The 17,577-nt window shown below is 43.2% G+C and overlaps 1 protein-coding gene across 6 annotated transcripts in view; it reads right to left on the bottom strand.

Moving 5' to 3' along the window:
* SETX (senataxin) overlaps positions 1–17,577 on the bottom strand; it is an 86,132-nt gene that overhangs the window by 12,998 nt on the left and 55,557 nt on the right. For 4 of the 6 annotated variants that reach the window (XR_009346606.1, XM_059143281.1, XM_059143279.1 and 1 more), the window contains 10 exons: positions 16,282–16,514; positions 15,189–15,356; positions 14,486–14,642; positions 11,114–11,215; positions 10,795–10,910; positions 8,970–9,041; positions 6,072–6,221; positions 4,710–4,817; positions 1,542–1,729; positions 392–484 (listed from right to left, as the gene is read on the bottom strand). Coding sequence is in view for 4 of the 6 variants with exons in the window: in XM_059143281.1 (XP_058999264.1) it covers positions 392–484; positions 1,542–1,729; positions 4,710–4,817; positions 6,072–6,221; positions 8,970–9,041; positions 10,795–10,910; positions 11,114–11,215; positions 14,486–14,642; positions 15,189–15,356; positions 16,282–16,514 (1,387 nt within the window). In the remaining 2 variants the exon portion in view is untranslated. The remainder of the gene's footprint in view (positions 1–391; positions 485–1,541; positions 1,730–4,709; positions 4,818–6,071; positions 6,222–8,969; positions 9,042–10,794; positions 10,911–11,113; positions 11,216–14,485; positions 14,643–15,188; positions 15,357–16,281; positions 16,515–17,577) is intronic. The other 2 variants (XR_009346607.1, XM_059143282.1) reach the window with 1 other exon arrangement.

The following is a 17,577-nucleotide window of genomic DNA, read 5'->3' as shown; positions in this document are numbered from 1 at the left end:
CACTGATCCTCGCGCCACGTAACCCGCTGGAATAAGTAATAAACCTGAGGATTCCCATTTGTGTCTGTGTCTCCTCTTAGATCACAGGAGCCATGCACAACAGCCATATCTGTTTTACAACAGCTGTGATCTTAGCATGTGTTTACTCAAGTGCTTACCATGCTAGCGATTATGATCCCCATTACATGATTAAGAAGAACTAAAAGGCCGAAATGTACAGAGAAAGATATTAGTTAATTTAGGGTAATAAAGGAAAAGCTAGTAGCTTAGCTACAGAATGCCTGTGCCCTGACACAAGGCAAAGAGATGTATGGAAAATGTTTTCCATGTAAATATGAACAAAAATAACAACTCTGGGACTCTCCCGGGGAATGAAGAGAGGAGAACATACTCATTGTCCCGTCTTTCTGAACCGTCTCCAACATCGAACACCAGGTAAGGTTGAAATGGCCAGTCTGATGAACAGCGACTGGTTTCAGTCTGTCTACAAAAAAAGCAGCCACCATTCAGAATACAAGTTACAAGAAAATATTTTATTTTTATTAACATTTTTTTGTTAGGGAGGGAGCTGGGGGTAAAAAATACCTACCTTATTTTATCAAAATGTGTTTTAGTAAAAGGTAAAAAACAGATTGTATTTCTGTTCTGGGCCAGGAAGAGTGATCTATGCAATTAAAGATAACTGTAATTAAAAAGTCACTCCCAATACGATAAGTGAAAAAAGCCAGCCAGAGAAAACAGACAGTCCACAACTTAGGATGGTTCAACCTACCATTATGTGACTTAACTATGGTGCAAAAGCAATACATTTTGGTGGAAACTGTACTTGGAATTTTGAATTTGGGTCTTGTCCGGGGCTAGCAACACGCAGTACAATCCTCTCACGAGACACTGGGCAGCAGCGAGGCTCCACTCCTGGTCAGCCCCACGGTCACGAGGGTAACCAACTTCTACACTTAACAACCATTCTGTCTGTCACTGTCAGTACAGTATTTGATAAGTTATATGATAAGTTATATATAAGTTATATAACCAACAGTTATAAAGCAGGCTTTGTGTTGGAGAATTTTTACCTAACTGTAGGCCAATGTAAGTGTTCTGAGTACACTTCAGTAGGCCAGGCTACGCCGTGTTCGGTAGGTTACGTGTATTAGATGCACTTTTGATTTGTGATACATTTATTGGGACATAACTCCGTCATAAGTCAAAGATCCGTACTATGCTGAGTATAGTGTGATTCTTTTTTTCAAAAATTTAAAAACTAAAAAAGTAAAATAAGATATGCATAGTATAAGGACTAGAAATAGCTATACCAAAATGTTACCAGTGATTATTTCTGGGCAGCACAAATAAGAGTCATCTTCCCCTCTTCTTTTTTATCTGCATTTGCTAAAATCAACATGGCTTTTGTAACTAGAAAAAAGTACTAAACCTCTGTTATGCTTTTTAGGTCACACTTAAGAACACAGTAAAACAGCTATTCTTCCTAAGCAGCTAAGCCCACAAATAAAACAAGCTACAAAGCCACGAGCGGAACTCACCTGCTCGTCTTCAAGCTTCTGTTGTAAACATAGCTGGAGGGGAAGAGACAGATGTCCGGGTGCATCCGGTACTGAACGGTGAGCTGCAGGACCGGCAGCCGGCCGACCACGCTGTGCTCCACGCTGTCTTCCAGCAGCTTGTAGAAGCGCGCCATCATTGACTGGTCATAGCCGTACTCCTGAGCTTTCTGGAAAGGGCGAGAACAACGATCTCCAAGCATTTGTTCATACTTTCCCCACTGCTGTAAAAACAGTGACTGAGCACTAATATGTATGACCAAGAAGCAGATTCAGAGAAAGATGTTTCTGACTTCAGGCCTTGGAGAGCCATGTAGCTTGACTGTTAACAGTTTATTCAGAAAACCCATATACTGCTTATATGAAAAATGTGATCTCGGGGACGCCTGGGTGGCTCAGTGGGTTAAGCCTCTGCCTTCGGCTCAGGTCATGATCCCAGGGTTCTGGGATCGAGTCCCGCATCGGGCTCCTTGCTCAGCAGGGAGCCTGCCTCTCTCTCTGCCTCTGCCTGCCTCTCTGCCTGCTTGTGTGCTCTCTCTCTCTCTCTCTGACAAGTGAATAAATTAAAAAAAAAAAAAAATCTTAGAAAAGAAAAAAGAAAAATGTGATCTCGGGCACCTGGCTGGCTTGTGAGCATGTGAGCCTTTATCTCGGGGTTGTGAGTTCAAGGCTCATGTTTGGAGTGGAAACTACTTACTTTAAGAAAAAAAAAAAGGAAAAGATGTGATCTTGTAATGACCACAAGTAAAGCTATTTTGATGCTAACAGAGGTCACCTGAAAGAATCAATAATAAAAGAAACAAAGAACTGCGACACAGATTTTAACAATTATATCTAAGGTGTTCTCTCACAAACAGAAATACTGGTTGTCACTGTACACAAGTCTTATAAAGACCAGTCTCCCCATGTATCCATCCTTCCGTCTATCCAACATAACACTGACCATCTAGAAGTTAGGGTGCCGAGACTGCTGGGTAAATTAGACCAAATGTCACAGAATTTGTATTTCAGTGGAGAAGAAAGACAAGTGACAATAATGACTAAATTGATTTCATAAACCTGTTAATGAGTTAAGACCTGAAAAATTAGTGACCTAAGAGACAAATGAAGAGAACAGTTTTAATGTTATTATAGCTGTGCCTTGGGATATACTTTTCAATGTCAAATCATAGAAATACTCAAAAAGTACTGCGTCTTACATAATCTAGAAACAAACGTGCACTGAAGAACACACTAAGACAATGGAGACGGGATGGCCACACGTGATGCCGCGGAAGCCGTGCACGTGAGGTTCCAAAACCTACTTCACAAATTAGGGGAGCTGTCAGTGATTCTGTTCATGGAGAATAATCAAGAACCAACTCACACTGCATTTCTTTTAAATAACATGGTGTTCTGCAAATTTACGGACTGAACTTCTTGAACTCAGCATGTAGTGAAAACGGATTGTTGATGGGCCCCAACTTCACTGCTTTGGTGATGAAAAATTTAGAAAATTACAAAGTTAATTTTCTCAACATGCTTTTCTGTCCACCTGTTTCTAAGAATTACTGGGAACAACCTAGTTGAGTATTTTAACAGATTTTGCTGGGCATTTGTTGTGTGTTTATTTATTTCTTTCCATCAATAGTCATCGAGTGCCAGCCTAATTCAGGCACTGTTTTAGGCGCTGGTGTTAAAACAGTGAAGAGAACAGACAAGAGTCCCTGCCCTTACGGAGCTTGCATGGAGGGGTAACAAACAGTATATAAGTTGCTAAGATGTGGTATGTCAGGTGGCTGGAAGGTCTGTGTGTGGAGGCTGTATGTATACAGGGTTTGCTTTAAAGGGGGCAGAAGCATTCCGTGCCGGGTTGTCTTTTTTCCTAGTCTATAAAAAGATCAGGAATATCCTTCTGTGTTAGAACACAGAATCCGCATCATCTTGTAGGATGTACTCAGTTTTTTTCTACAAGTGGAACTGTTACTTTTTCTTTTTCCCCAGAGAGATTCAAAATAGGTTTGGCTAACTTAACGAGTACATCAGCTTCTGGGGACGTAGATGAAACTGTTGAATGTCTACTACTAACATTTTATTTAGTTACGCAGACCTATTTAAAATCACGTATAGAAAGAACCTATGATTTAGAAAGTAATACCGTTTCCCCCCACTCCTTCCTATCGACACAGGTTTCCACTCGGAGACGGCTGGGCTTCTAGTCTCAGCGTGGTCGCGCATGTATGCTCAGATGTCAAAGAGCTGCGCTATCATTTTCAATAATCCAAAGTCAAAACACAGTAATGACAAAAAAAGAACAAAAACCAAAAAACCAACCAACCCGCTGGCTTTCATTCCACAACTGAACAGAAAAGCTCTGAAATGATCTGTTCTCTGGGGTCATTTATGCAACCACCACTCTGTACCAACAATCCACGGATCAGTGAAATATTCAACTATTATTACATTCAAAGCCATGGTCTACACCTATTCAGATTACAAACCCTCTACCAAACGTCCTGATTCTGGCGTGCATTGGTAGGAGCTCTCTGTGGTGAGGGAGCAGAGAGGGCGGGCATATTCCCGGCGCGGGCTGTTTCCTCCCACAATGAGGTTCATGGGCCCCTTTTCCTGACACTGTACTTTCAGAGGACAGGAGAAGCACTTTTTTTTTTTTGGTATGACAGGACACAAAATTCTAGCACTGGAAATGTACTCTTAAGAATACATTTAAAGTACTCTTTATAATGTTTTCAAATATATACATTTAAATATAAATCAGAAGATTAGGAAACTTCTTCTAAAATTTTTCTTCTATTATTGTTTTGGTGTGTGTGTTACTAAAATGGATTGGATACAGCCCTTAAAACAGCTGTGCACTGCCTTTCCCCAAGAATGAGCAGGCCGCACACAGAACACGGTCGTTCTCGCCTTCGCCTTCTGGTCTTGGGCACCCACCCTGCTCACGTCACATGTGCACAGAAGCACAATCAGGAACACAGGGACATTTTTACAGACTCTTACTCTTAAAATTCCAACAGTGTTTCCCCTTTCTTAGCCATTCCCTCCTTTTCCTTCCAAGTAAGAGATGTTGATCCAAGAAAGACCCCTCCAAACACAGTAACAAAGAAGGCCCTTCCACTTTTAAGCAATATGAACATGAAACTAACTTACCATAGAAATGACCGTGGGAGGGAGCTGTTTCGGATCTCCCACGAGGATGAGCTTGTTACAACGATGGATGAGTGGAGTGAGAGTCTCAACCTCACAAGACTGCCCGGCCTTGAGAATAAAGTACATAATGAGAAGGTGTTCTTAATCACCTTTGCCGTTTCTTTATCCGTGTGCACTTTATCTAATTCACAGAAGTTCTAACATTCAGAAAAGTATCACTTTCTCTTTCTGCACTGAGTATCAAAAATAAGGATTTTGGGGGGCGCCTGGGTGGCTCAGTGGGTTAAAGCCTCTGCTTTCGGCTCAGGTCATGATCCCAGAGTCCTGGGGTCGAGCCCTGCATCGGGCTCTCTGCTCCACGGAGAGCCTGCTTCCTCCTCTCTCTGCCTGCCTCTCTGCCTACTTGTGATCTCTGTCCGTCAAATAAATAAATGAATTCTTAAAAAAAAAAAAAAAAAAAAAAAAAAGGATTTTTGAGTGTACTTATTGTGATGAGCACCAGGTGACTGAAATAACTTAAAAAAATAAGAAAAATAAAGTAAGCAAAAAAAACAAGGTTGGTTTTTTTTTTTTTTTTTGGTTAGAAAATAAAACAACAAAGAAACAAACACTCTCGACAGCCAATTAAGAACCACCACCGCAGAGGCGCTGTGAAGCCGGCACCACTCGGGCACCATGACTGCTTGGGAACCAGCCGCCAGCTGGAAGGCATGTAATGCCCCAGTTCTATGTTCTTTGTTCCTTCTGGGCACATGCCCAAGGGAACTGCATGGCTGTGAGTCCCCCTCTCCCCGCCACCCCCTTTCTTCCTTGCTCCCCGCAGGCCTCATCATCTGCAAGACTCAAGTTTCTCTTCAGTGCCATTTTCTCCAATTATTTTCATCACTTCCATGATGTCTGTTCTTTCGTTTGGTGAAAACGGATCTTGGATTGATCCTCTGTATCTCATTTTCTGCGTCTTTTGTCTTCTAGCTCCACATTCTGGCAAACAGTAGGTACCCAACAAATGCTTGCTCAATGAATGAACTACGGATAAAGGATGTTAGCTGAAAATATTGTGGCTCAGAGCTGTCCAAAGTTATATTAAAACTGCTTCAAAAGGGAACCAGAGCTATTCCAAGCAGAAGCGAGATACTCCTTGGGAACGATCTGTTGGAACAGTCAGGGATTCCAGAATCCCAATTCTGGAAAAGCCGTTTTAACTGTGAGGGGCTGTCAGCAACACATTCCAACATACGAGACTACACACACAGGACAGCAGGTAAACACCAGTGGCCCACGGCCCCTGCTCTCCCTAGGTCAGCAGCAGCAAAGACCCCCAAGACTCGGCCCTCACAGCACCATCCAACTGCGCCAACTGACCTCATCCACAATGACACAACTGAAGGGGACACCCCCTTGCCCACGAAAAGCAGACTCCAGCAGTAAGCCACCACTTGTGCTCAGTGTGCAGCAGATGACATGGGACTCCAAGATGATGATGCTCTGTGTTTTTTGTGGGCGTCCTTGAACCTAAGACAACAAATAAAGATGAATCAGTATTTTCACTGTATATAAATTCTTGCTTATGGTAGGCCCGTTTTTACTGTAAAACATCCACCATTTATTATACGATAAAAATATTTAGTGAGCACAGAGGTCCCAGGAACCTCAAATCTAGAAAACGGCACAAACGCTCAAGACGATCAGAAAACAAACGGGACAGCACCGTGTAGCGCAGCACAGTCTAAGCTCAGAACAGGAGTTAAAGCTCATTAGGAAAAATTTATTCAGGCTTGATTTGGTCAAAGCAAATTATAATCCTTACAGCAGATGTACGTGGGCAGGTACAGAACGCGTAGAGACAGTGGTGAAGCAATTATCAGAGTTAAACTAGGGTCAGAACTCAGCTTGAATACACATTTTTCTGTCGGTTTTTAAGTACACAACGCTGTTCCTTCTTTTACAAAGGCTTGTACCAACACCACCGCCTGTGAAGAGGAGGAGCTCTGTGCTCACGCGGTAAGAAAGGCCTCCTCAGTCCGCCGCCGCCGTACAGAATGCTTCACGGTGCGGGCAGTGCGCGTCCCATCTAGGGTCCAAGCTGATAACCCAGCGATCTCATCGGACTCAGTGAGCCCGTACCGGCTTATGAACAGGGGCTCATCCCGGCACATCTGGTCAACCACAGACGTGGACTGCCAACCACGTGTGGAAGCATCAGGGAGATGGTGGCAACCATGGCCCTCGCAGGGGCACACGTGAACGCACTGTCACACACCTCCCCTCTCAGCCACCTTTTGAGGAAAAGTGCCAAGTACAATGAATTCCGTGGGCCACAGAACAAGGTGGCGAGGAGCAAACCCACAGTATATGCAGAATCAGATTTCAGTAAATACAGACTTCAGCCTTAAATTTGGGAAGGAATTTTGGGCTCAGTTTACAATTTAATAAAAATCTTTCCACATAACTTTTTATTTAAATAACCAACAGCTAATGGAAATATGAATTAAGTTCAAATGTTATTTATTTAGCTCTACCAGAAAGAGAAATGCATTCAAGAGAAAAATTTCAGCTTAAAAATACTAGTAACATCAGGCTCCTGGGTGGCTCAACTGGTTGGGCAACTGCTTTAGGCTTAGGTCATGACCTCAGAGTCCTGGGATCGAGTCCCACATAGGGCTCCCTGCTCAGTGGAGAGTCTGTTTCTCCCTCTGACCCTCTCCCCTCTCATGTTCTCTCTCACTCACTCTCTGAAAGAAATAAAACCTAAAAAAAAAAAATACTAATCACGTCACCAGTTGCTAGAACCTGCTCTCCCTGACCCCCACTGGTTTATTAGGGCTGCAATCTGGTTAGGATACCTGGCTCATCCTTGCTTTGATCAAAACCTTATTCATTTTTTAAAAAGATTTTATTTTTATTTTTTTATTATTTTTTATAAACATATAATGTATTTTTATCCCCAGGGGTATAGGTCTGTGAATCACCAGTTTTACACACTTCGCAGCACTCACCATAGCACATACCCTCCCACCAATATCCGTAACTCCACCCCCCTCTCCCAAACCCCTTCCCCCCAGCAACCCTCAATTTGTTTTGTGAGATTAAGAGTCACTTATGGTTTATCTCCCTCCCAATCCCATCTTAAAGATTTTATTTTTAAGGGCGACTGGGTGGTTCAGTGGGTTAAGTCTCTGCCTTTGGCTCTGGTCATGATCTCAGGGTCTTGGGATGGAGTCCCACATATGTCTCTCTGCTCTGTGGGGAGTCTGCTTTCCTTGCTCTCTCTGCCTGCCTCTCTGCCTACCTGTGATCTCTCTCTCTGTCAAATAAATAAAATCTTAAAAAAAAAAATTTTATTCTTTAATAAGTTCTATGCCCAACATGGGGCTCAAACTCACAAACTCACAATATGGAGTTACCTGCTCCATTGACTGAGCCAGCCAGCTGCCCCTTGATGGTATTTTTACATCCAAAGAATACTGGGCAGAAGTTACACACACTATAGGATTCTTATGATCAAAAACAAATATAAGTTAATACTTCCATCAAGAACTGCAGAACACTTGTTCATACTCTCTTTTGCCAAATCCCCAGCCAGTATCACTCTACTTGAATCCTGACATGTGATTTTCCTCCCCCCCCCCTTTTTTTTTTGGTGTCCCTGGGTGGGCACTAATTCCATTTTCTTTTTAACAGGAAAAACATCTTCAAATCTACTTTCGCTAATTATTCATCTATGACAGTTATCATAACCGACTTTGCAGCGGCGTGGCATGGGGAGCACCTAACAATGGAGTTTAATGCTTACCCAGACCTAGAAAAGGAAAAGATTACTCTGTATAATCGCCTCTCTCTTATAAATCTTAGTGAGGGTAAGAATTATTAGGCTAAAGCAAAAAAAGCAAATGTACATGCAACTGCATCATTTTCTCTACTTTAACATTTAAAGAAGTTTTTCATAATAAATTTTTTGGGGTAAAGATTTTATTTATTCATTTGACAGACAGAGATCACAAGTAGGCAGAGCAGCAAGCAGAGAAAAGGGGGGGAAGCAGGCTCCCCGCTGAGCAGAGAGCCCGATGCGGGACTCGATCCCAGGACCCTGAGACCATGACCTGAGCCGAAGGCAGAGGCTCAATCCACTGAGCCACCCAGGCGCCCCATGATAAATAAATTTTTAAATGTAATTGAAAAAAGCCCATCAGTTGTGTGAAATAATTCATAATAAAGAGAAAGAGAGAAAAACGTGGAAAATGCTCCAGGTGAACCACTTACCTCTTTAATTTTAGAAGCTAGTTCTTGCCTCTCTTTTGAAACTTTTGCAATTTCTTCATCTAATTCTTGCCTCTGGAAAAAGTAAGAACACAATCATTAAAGTTAAAATGAGCATTTTCAAATGCTTCCAGCTGACTGTCCTGCCTTTCAGGTGACACTGATCTGCCCGAGAGAGGCTCGCTCTTCACCCAGTTCCTTCTCTCCTCCCCCGGAGTCCTGACACTCGGGCTGTGCCTTGGGCCACACTGGCTCACACTGGCCCACATGCACACCATCCAGCCAGGCAGCCTGCAGAGACCCTTCACGGACAGCAGCCCTCACACAAACACTGATCCCGGGCAGGAGAGCAACCAGAATCCTGCAAATGGAAGCCCCAACAGCACCACCCTCATGGACAGCAACCCCGCTGCCTCCAGCGCCTGTGCTCCTGATGCACGCCCACGCAGCTTATACAAGCCCTGCCCTTTTGGTCCGAGTGGCCCAACATGGCCCTAGCCCAGGACCCGGAAAGCACTCCACCCACAGACCCTAACGAAGACACACACCCCAGGTCCTGCCTCTCTGTCCACACTCTGCCTTGACCTCCCTGTGTAGCCCCTGGAGGAGGGATGTGTACTTCCTGCAGGATTGAGCGTAATGAATGTATCTACTCAGTTTCTCTCGGATCTGGCACCCTGAGCTCCACTTAAGCATAGTCTGAGAACAAGCCTTAACACTGTGTGAGATGCTGTTCTGCCCAGTGCGTCCCGTGTGTGCTACTTCTGTCTGCTGAGCAGTCTAACCCCTGGGGCTCAGTCCTGCATTAATTTCTGAGTGGTTCAAACAGGTTATTCATCACAACCCAGTCACTACTCTAGCCAGAGTGATGGGGACAGAACACAGGCCTGGTAAACTATGGCTCACATTCCCTTATGAACAGGGATCAGACCTGTATGCACACCCAGGGACTAATCAGACACCCGCCGTGTAACTGACATGGGTGGTGGGGAAAGCAGCCCCTTCTCTTCCTATGGGTTTTCTTTCCTTCCTTCTTTCTTAAGATTTGAGAGAGAAAGAGAGAGATTAACAGTGTGGGCATCAGGGCAGTGGGGAGGCAGAGGGAGGAGGAGAGAAAGCAGACTCCCTGGTGAGCACAGAGCCTGACACGGGCTCGATGCCACAAACCAAAATCAAGAGTCAGATGCTTGGCTGACTGAGCTACCCAGGTGCCCCTCCCATGGGTTTTCTAAGCTGGGGTGGTGGTACCCACAAACGCTGGCACTTGTCTTCTGCAAGATGAGAAATGCCTGACACACAGAATAATCAAGGCATGGAAAAATGGCATCTGAGCCTCTGGATCAGCCATGCTGAAGCTAATCCCTCCCAGAGTTCCTAGGTATATGAGTGAGTGAATTCCCTTTTTGTCTAATGTGGGTTTAACTTGCAACTGAAACATATCTAATAAATTCACTACAGCTTTAATACAAGCCAGACAAGAGCAAACTACAGCCTGTGGGCCAAATTCAGCTCACCATCTGTTTTTATAAATAAAGTTTTATTGGAACACAGCCACATACATTTGTTTATGTATTATCTATCACTACTTTTATGTTACAACAGAGCTGAGTAGCTGAAACAGAGACCATATGGCCTGCAAAGTTTAAATTATTTCTACCTTTCCTTTCTAGAGAGCTTTTTAATCCCTAATATAAGGCATATCACTTTTGTATACATCTTTATACACAAATTATGCTATTCCACAATAAAACAATGGTATCAAATATTCATCACTAGCTTCTATACTTATCAGCTATTAAAAAACACCCATCAAGAAACGTGTAGGTACCTGCATTTCCCTTCCACCTCGGCATAAAGCACGCTGGCGGGAAAGTTCATCTAGTTGACGATCTAGAAATTCCTTTCTTCTATGCATTTCCTGAACATGAGAAGGTAAGTCTTTTTCTAAAAAAAAAAAAAAAAAAAAAAAAAAAGAATGATATGACAATTCTCATAAATATACACATATGCATATACAATGAGAAGAAAAATTAGTTCTCAAAGCAAGGCTATTTCGAGTTTCTCCAAAATACCTTTAATGCCCAACACATCACCTATCACATAAAAGGAAACAAAGTAATGTCAGTTTGTGCCTTAATAGTACTTACTCATTCTGTGGTTAACTTGGCTATCCAAACTGAATTTTAGGACCTCATTATTAATAGACTTTTCTGGACCAAGACGTACTAAATTTATATCTCCACAGTTTCCTGTTGATAAAAAAATCATACTTAGAGATTAATAAGGACACTGCCAATTTCCACGTGTAGTATCTATTTCTCAGCAAGCATATTAACAATCAGGGAAGGGAACCAACATTAACTATCAAGAACTCCACACCTGCAACCACACTGGAGGCTCCATACACAGTAGATACTCATAATCACCCTACGGGGGAGTACTTACCATTTCCACCTAATAAAAGCTACAGAGGTTGCATAAATAGGACATTACAAAGTTGAGATTCAGTCATACCAACATTTCTCAAACTATGTTCTGAATACTATTCCACAGTAAAGTACATTTGGGGAAGGGGAGTTAAATAGGACAGATTTCTTAACCACAGGATAGATCAGGTATATACAGACTTTCATTTATGAATACATACTTTTATTCCCTGACAGAATCATATTTTACTATCAAATCCTTTTCTATGGAGCAGTCACAACAAAGTTTTTAAAACTCTATTCCACATCATGCTGCTACTCCAGAATCTAAGGGACACAAGGGGCTGGAAATTGCGGAGTTGATAACTGCAAACAGTGGAAATGTCACAGATGTGGCAGCTAACCACACCCTTATTTTAGGTCTCCATATTTGAGATGTTATTTAAGCTAAACATCTCTCACTCCATCACGGGGCTAAGTGACAGCCATCAGCACTTACCCCGTCTGACAGACCACGTCCTTATTCGTTTATTGTCGATCTCCCTCCCTGGAATAGGTTTTGTTGTGGTCACTGGCTACGACAGTGGCTGGCAGAAGTGCAATCAATGTGTACTGAATGAATGAATGACTTACTAAGCAGCTGTCCACAACATATTTTTGTTTCTAGTTCAGCTCAATCTTCTAAATTTGAAGCCACCTTCTCTGGTCAACATTTACTTGAAGGTTTCAAAACTGCTAACTTACTTGTGTTTCCACCAGAAAGGTAAACGAAATTACCTAGACATTCACCCCCTATAAATATCTAGAAATGCGCCACAAATTAAAACAGACTCCTTTAAACTGCAGGGTAAGCTCACAGAAATGGAAGAGAAATTCCTAGGGGCCAAAAACAGAGAAAACTCAAAACAAGAGTTGAAAGCCCACAGGCTGCTGAGGCTTCCCCAGGGGAGCAGGAGGAGTCAGGGCTAGCACTGTCTAGTGCTCAGAATTTTTTTTTTTTTTACATTTACATTCAATAAAATGCAGATACTTAAAAATCTTTAGTCCTACAGAGTTTGACAAATGTCTACACTGGCAAAACTACCACTCCAGTGAAGACACAGGAACTCTACAATGGAGGCCTGGATTCTAAAGGCCAGCGGAAAGGGAAGGGCCCGGAAGAGGTGGGAGGAGAGAAGGGAAGTGGAGCTCTCTATGCCTGGGCTTAGCTTAGCGGGGAAAACTAAATTCTCTTCCAGAACTTTCCAGCCCTGGGCCATGCCCCAGGTGGATTTAGGGACTAAATATAGAATTCAGGGAATGACAAAGATGGCCCAATCAAAATACAGTTCAGAGTTTTAAAATGAGAATATAATGAGCAACTTTATGCCAATATACTGAAAAACCTAAGAGGAGTGTTGATTTTTCTTGAAAAACAACAAATTAGCTAAACTCACTAAAATACAGATACCCGAATAGAACTTTAACAGTTAAGATATTCAGACAGTAGATTAAGACTTACCCTTCTGTCAATAAACAAAGAGCAACAAACAAAACAACAGCAAAAACAAATTAATCTTCAAGGAATAGATGATCTCGGTCGTATATAAAGCATTGTAAAGAATACACAAAAAATTACCCCCAATTCCATTTTCAAAGTCAGTCTTATAAAAACTAGACAAAGATATGACAAAGAAAAATCACAGGCTGGCCTTATTCATGAATACTAATTTCAAAATACTAAATTAAACATTAATAATCTAGCAACGTGTTAAGAAATAGTAATTAATACATGACCAAGTTGGCCTTATTCTAGGAATCCAAGATATTTTAACATTAGAAAAACACTGCCATTTACCCCATTAACAGATTCAAGAAAAAGATTTCATGATCATTTAAATGCATGCAACAAGAAAAATGCATGCAATAAATCTCAACAGCCCTTCAGGACAGAAACCAAGGACAAGGGAACTTCTTTATCCTGAGGAGGGTAAACACTAAAGCCCCCAAATCAACAGCTTCCTTAATGGCGAGATGCCCAAGGCATTTCTCTCAGGATGCCCAGGACAGCTGGAAGTAGGGGAAAGAAAATGCAGTACAGAAGACCCAAGTTCTCTTCCACGGCCAGAAGACAGCAATTTTTCTCTAACAGAATGGAAGCTCCAACCGGACTCCCGGCTGGCCTGGCCTGACTCCTGCCCAGCTGCACGGGCAGCACATGCCTGCACCCTCCCCTTCCCTCAGCCCGCAGGGAAAGGCACGTTCGAACCACAGCGCTGTGGACGTGTGGGAGCTGCTCCTGGGCGTGTGAACTGCTATGCCCACTTCTGAGGAGAATTTGGAGAATTTGGCACTATCCAGAAAACCGAAGATGCAGGAAATCCTTCGGCCCAACATTTTCACTCCAATGTCTACCTGTGGTAGGCCAGCGTTTTTATAAACTCTTGACTTAGCACGTGAAGTACACGTGACGTCAAAACCCAATATAGAACTCCCGCGCCTCCCCAAGGAAAGAGCAGAGTCCCCACGCGCCCTCACTGCCTGAAGCTCCCCGGGGAGGGCAGCAAACCAACGCCCAAACCCCCGCCTTTGTGGGGCTTATCACATTCCAGCTGTACCCTACGAAGGATCTCTCAATTCCAGTCCTTCTGTTGAAAGAAACTTCTGCTAGAGTTCCCCACACCCTACCAATTCTTCCCATGGCTAACCCCTAACTGCTCTTCTCCAGGTCTCATCTTAGACATCATCTCCCCCAGGAGCCTTCCCTAACCCTTCCACGACTGAACCAAGGGCCACTCTAAGCTGTCTGAACACAGCCACATCTCCCTGCTCTTCCGGAATGTCCAGCTTTATACTCTAACTGCTCACCGATCCACTTCCTCACTACTGTCTCTTGGAAGGTTTCACTGCTGAAACCTCAGTACCTAGCACAGGGCCTTGGCAGAGAATAAATGCTCAATAAAATCTGCTAAACGAATTGATGAGTACATATGGGCCATGGCCCCAAGCAGAAGTTACCATCAGAACTGGCTTGCCCTCTGGCATTCCAAGCTGCCAACACTAAACACTGAGAACAAAACCAAAAACAAATAAAAAGCCATGTAAGTATCATACCCAAAGGATTCTTCTTGTCTTTACATTTTTCTTTAAATTCGAGGATGATTTTTTTCATAAGCTCATCAACAGCTGCGTTGGAAGGCGCACACACAAGGACACGGTTTTGTTTGATTTTGGCATTGGAGTTTTCATCTGAATGGCCCTTCCTCTGGTTCTACAATTTGACACACACACGCCAAACAGACAGACAGACAAAAGATACTGATGAGCTCTATTAGAGTTTTCCAGTTTGCTCCTACTTCCATGTACGTTCGAGAGTTCCCCTTATAAACACTTAAAAATAAGTAACAGCACCTACAGCTTACGTTGACGCTGAGATGACTCTAACAGGACATTTTATCATGGCTTCTCTGAGCCTCACCTCACTGTCCACTTACTTTACTGCATACTCAATCCAACCAAAATGTAGCCCTGGAATACATTCCAGTTTCTTGGCATTAGACGTGACACATTATTAAGCCAGAAGACCACCATTCTAACCCTTCAGATCAGTGTCACACAGGACAGCATTTTCTGTTTTGTTATCTTTTATAATCTTCTCTCCTTCTGCTACCTCTTTCTCGGACACAGTTCCACCAAGTATCAAAAAGCTACACAGAAGTGCAGGCAGAGAGACCCGTAGTAGTTATTTACACATGTCAGTTAATTCGCATGAAGCGATGCTCTCGGCTAACAGCACTGATGCCCTCACATGCTCTACCTCTGTCAGGAGGCGGTACAGGAGGCCAACAATAGTTTTTGATTTTCCTGTTCCAGGTGGTCCATGTATCAGACAGATCTTGGCAACAGACGGGGAGTGCTTGACCATGGCATATGCAGTTTCTATCGCTTTCTTCTGGTCTTCGTTGAAATCTCTTAAGTAGGTGATCTATATAAAAGACATTAGTGAGAGTGAGTTGCTCTTAGAGTGGCCCAGGAGAGGAGGAAGAGAAAAACTCCATTTGAATTTCTTCTAGACTTTATCAGACAGAAGCTTTGGTTATGATCAGGCAAGACCCCAAATGATCTTTAACTGACAGAACCAATTTCACTACTATAGAGAAAGTTATTTGTGAGTGTCTGTAGGTGTCAGCCCATCTACAACTACTACAACTGCATTTTTATTTGTGAATCTTACAAAGAGGGTCACAATAAACTGATCTGTACATTTCTTCTATTTATTCTTTACTTAGACAGTAAAAAACCATTCCAAGATTTTGGATCAGATCTAAGTTTAAATCTCAGTTTCACTCATAAGCTAGGTCTCCAAACTCCTAACCTCATCCATTAAATGGGACTCTCCTGGGAGGATGAAAAGTGAATGATGCTGCACGGAAAGCCCCCGCACACAACCGCAGTCCAAACACCACCACTTTCCTCTTGCTTCCTTGGAACGAACATACACAGCTCTGAGAGGGAGAACATGGGCCCAAGTGAAATGGCAACTTCACCCATCAATTCTCCATCGATCTTTTAATTGCAATAGTAACTCAAAATTAACCCACTGCTACTTCTGAATTGTCACCACCTAACAAGCATTTACGTAGAATGCTCATTTCACATTTTAGGGCTCCTCTCTAACCATACTTTCAATTCTTTATTGCACTATGCCTTTTTCCTGAGGTAAGCTGAGTAACGAAACATAGACTATGCCACACCAAAGAAAATGCAGCGCCACATGCTGTTGCTGTGCGCGCACAGGGACGCGGCTTGTCCAGCACGCACGGGAATGTGTGATGAAGAAACACACATGAGGCTGTCATGTTCTGACACAGAATTTTCAGACTTTTCATTCTCGTTTAGCCATGACTCACAATTCTCTCAGATGTTGTAGTTAGTAAATCTTTCGTACAGAAGTCCATAGGGTTGGGATTCAGAACAGCTCTGGCCAGTTGGTTCCGTCCACTCAACAAAGACATGGCTTTCAACTTCCTTTGTGTAGTTACCAGAGAACTGATCACAATGCATTTCACGAGCTCATTTAAATTGACTGGCAAATTATCTTGAGTCTGGATGGAAAGGGAACACTCAGACTTCCCGTTGCGCACTATTATCAAGAAGGAGAAAAAGCAATTTCAGTTACCAATGAATAATACTGTCCAGCTAAAATAAGGTTATTCAGAATTATGTATTTTATAATTCATGTCTTTTGTATGACATATTGTTCAAGTAATTCATTCAAATGCTTACTGAATGGTTCCTAAGAACCAGGTAATTCTTTCCTAGAAGAGGGAAGCAGATAACCAAGCAAAAACGTCAGCGGTGAGGAGCAGTGTGAAGAAAGAAGAGAGTAAACGGGGCGCCTGGGTGGCTCAGTGGGTTTAGCCTCTGCCTTCAGCTCAGGTCACGATCTCAGGGTCCTGGGATCGAGCCCCGCATCCGTCTCCTTGCTTCCCCCTCCCCCTCTGCCTGCCTCTCTGCCTACTTCTTATGCTCTCTCGCTCTGTCAAATAAATAAAATCTTCAAAAAAGAAAAAATAAAAGAAAAAGAAAAAAAAAGAGAAAGAAAGAAAAGCAGAGAAAGGGGATGACAACGTGATGAGGATGTGTTACCATCATGGACAAGTCAGGGAAGGTCTTCCAGATAAGACTGCGCCTGAGCAGAAACTTGAAATAACTGAGAAAACCACGCCCTTGTCGGGGGAGAGGGTATTTACTGGCAAAGGCCATGAAGCAAGGGTGTGACTGGAGTAGCCGTGCACAGGGCGTGGGGGGAGCAGGGAGAGGAGTGCGGTGGGAGTCAGAGAAGAGGACAGGGTCTCCATCTTACAGGGCTCTGCAGACCACGATACCGACCGAATATTACCTCGAGTCAGGTAGAAAACCCCAGGGCAGCGCTGTACCGGGGAGGGACACGCTTGAAGTCACCCATTAGCAGAATCACTCTCACTGTGGGGGAAGATGGAATTGCAAGGGGAAAAGCACAGAAGCCAACAAACCACCAGGAGGCAGTGCAGTGGACGGCTGTGCGGACCAGGAGGCAGGAGCAGACACACAGCTTGGATCCTGGATACTTCGCGAAGAGTCAACATGATTTCCTGATGAATTACACGTAGGGTGTGAGACAAAGAAAGCAACAAGGATGCCTAGGGGTTTGGGTCTGAGCAACT

The sequence above is a fragment of the Mustela lutreola genome, chromosome 12 (genome assembly GCF_030435805.1).
Source record: "Mustela lutreola isolate mMusLut2 chromosome 12, mMusLut2.pri, whole genome shotgun sequence".
Taxonomy (NCBI): Eukaryota; Metazoa; Chordata; class Mammalia; order Carnivora; family Mustelidae; genus Mustela; species Mustela lutreola.
Note: the sequence above shows the minus strand (reverse complement) of the source record. Positions and strands in the feature narration are given on the sequence as shown.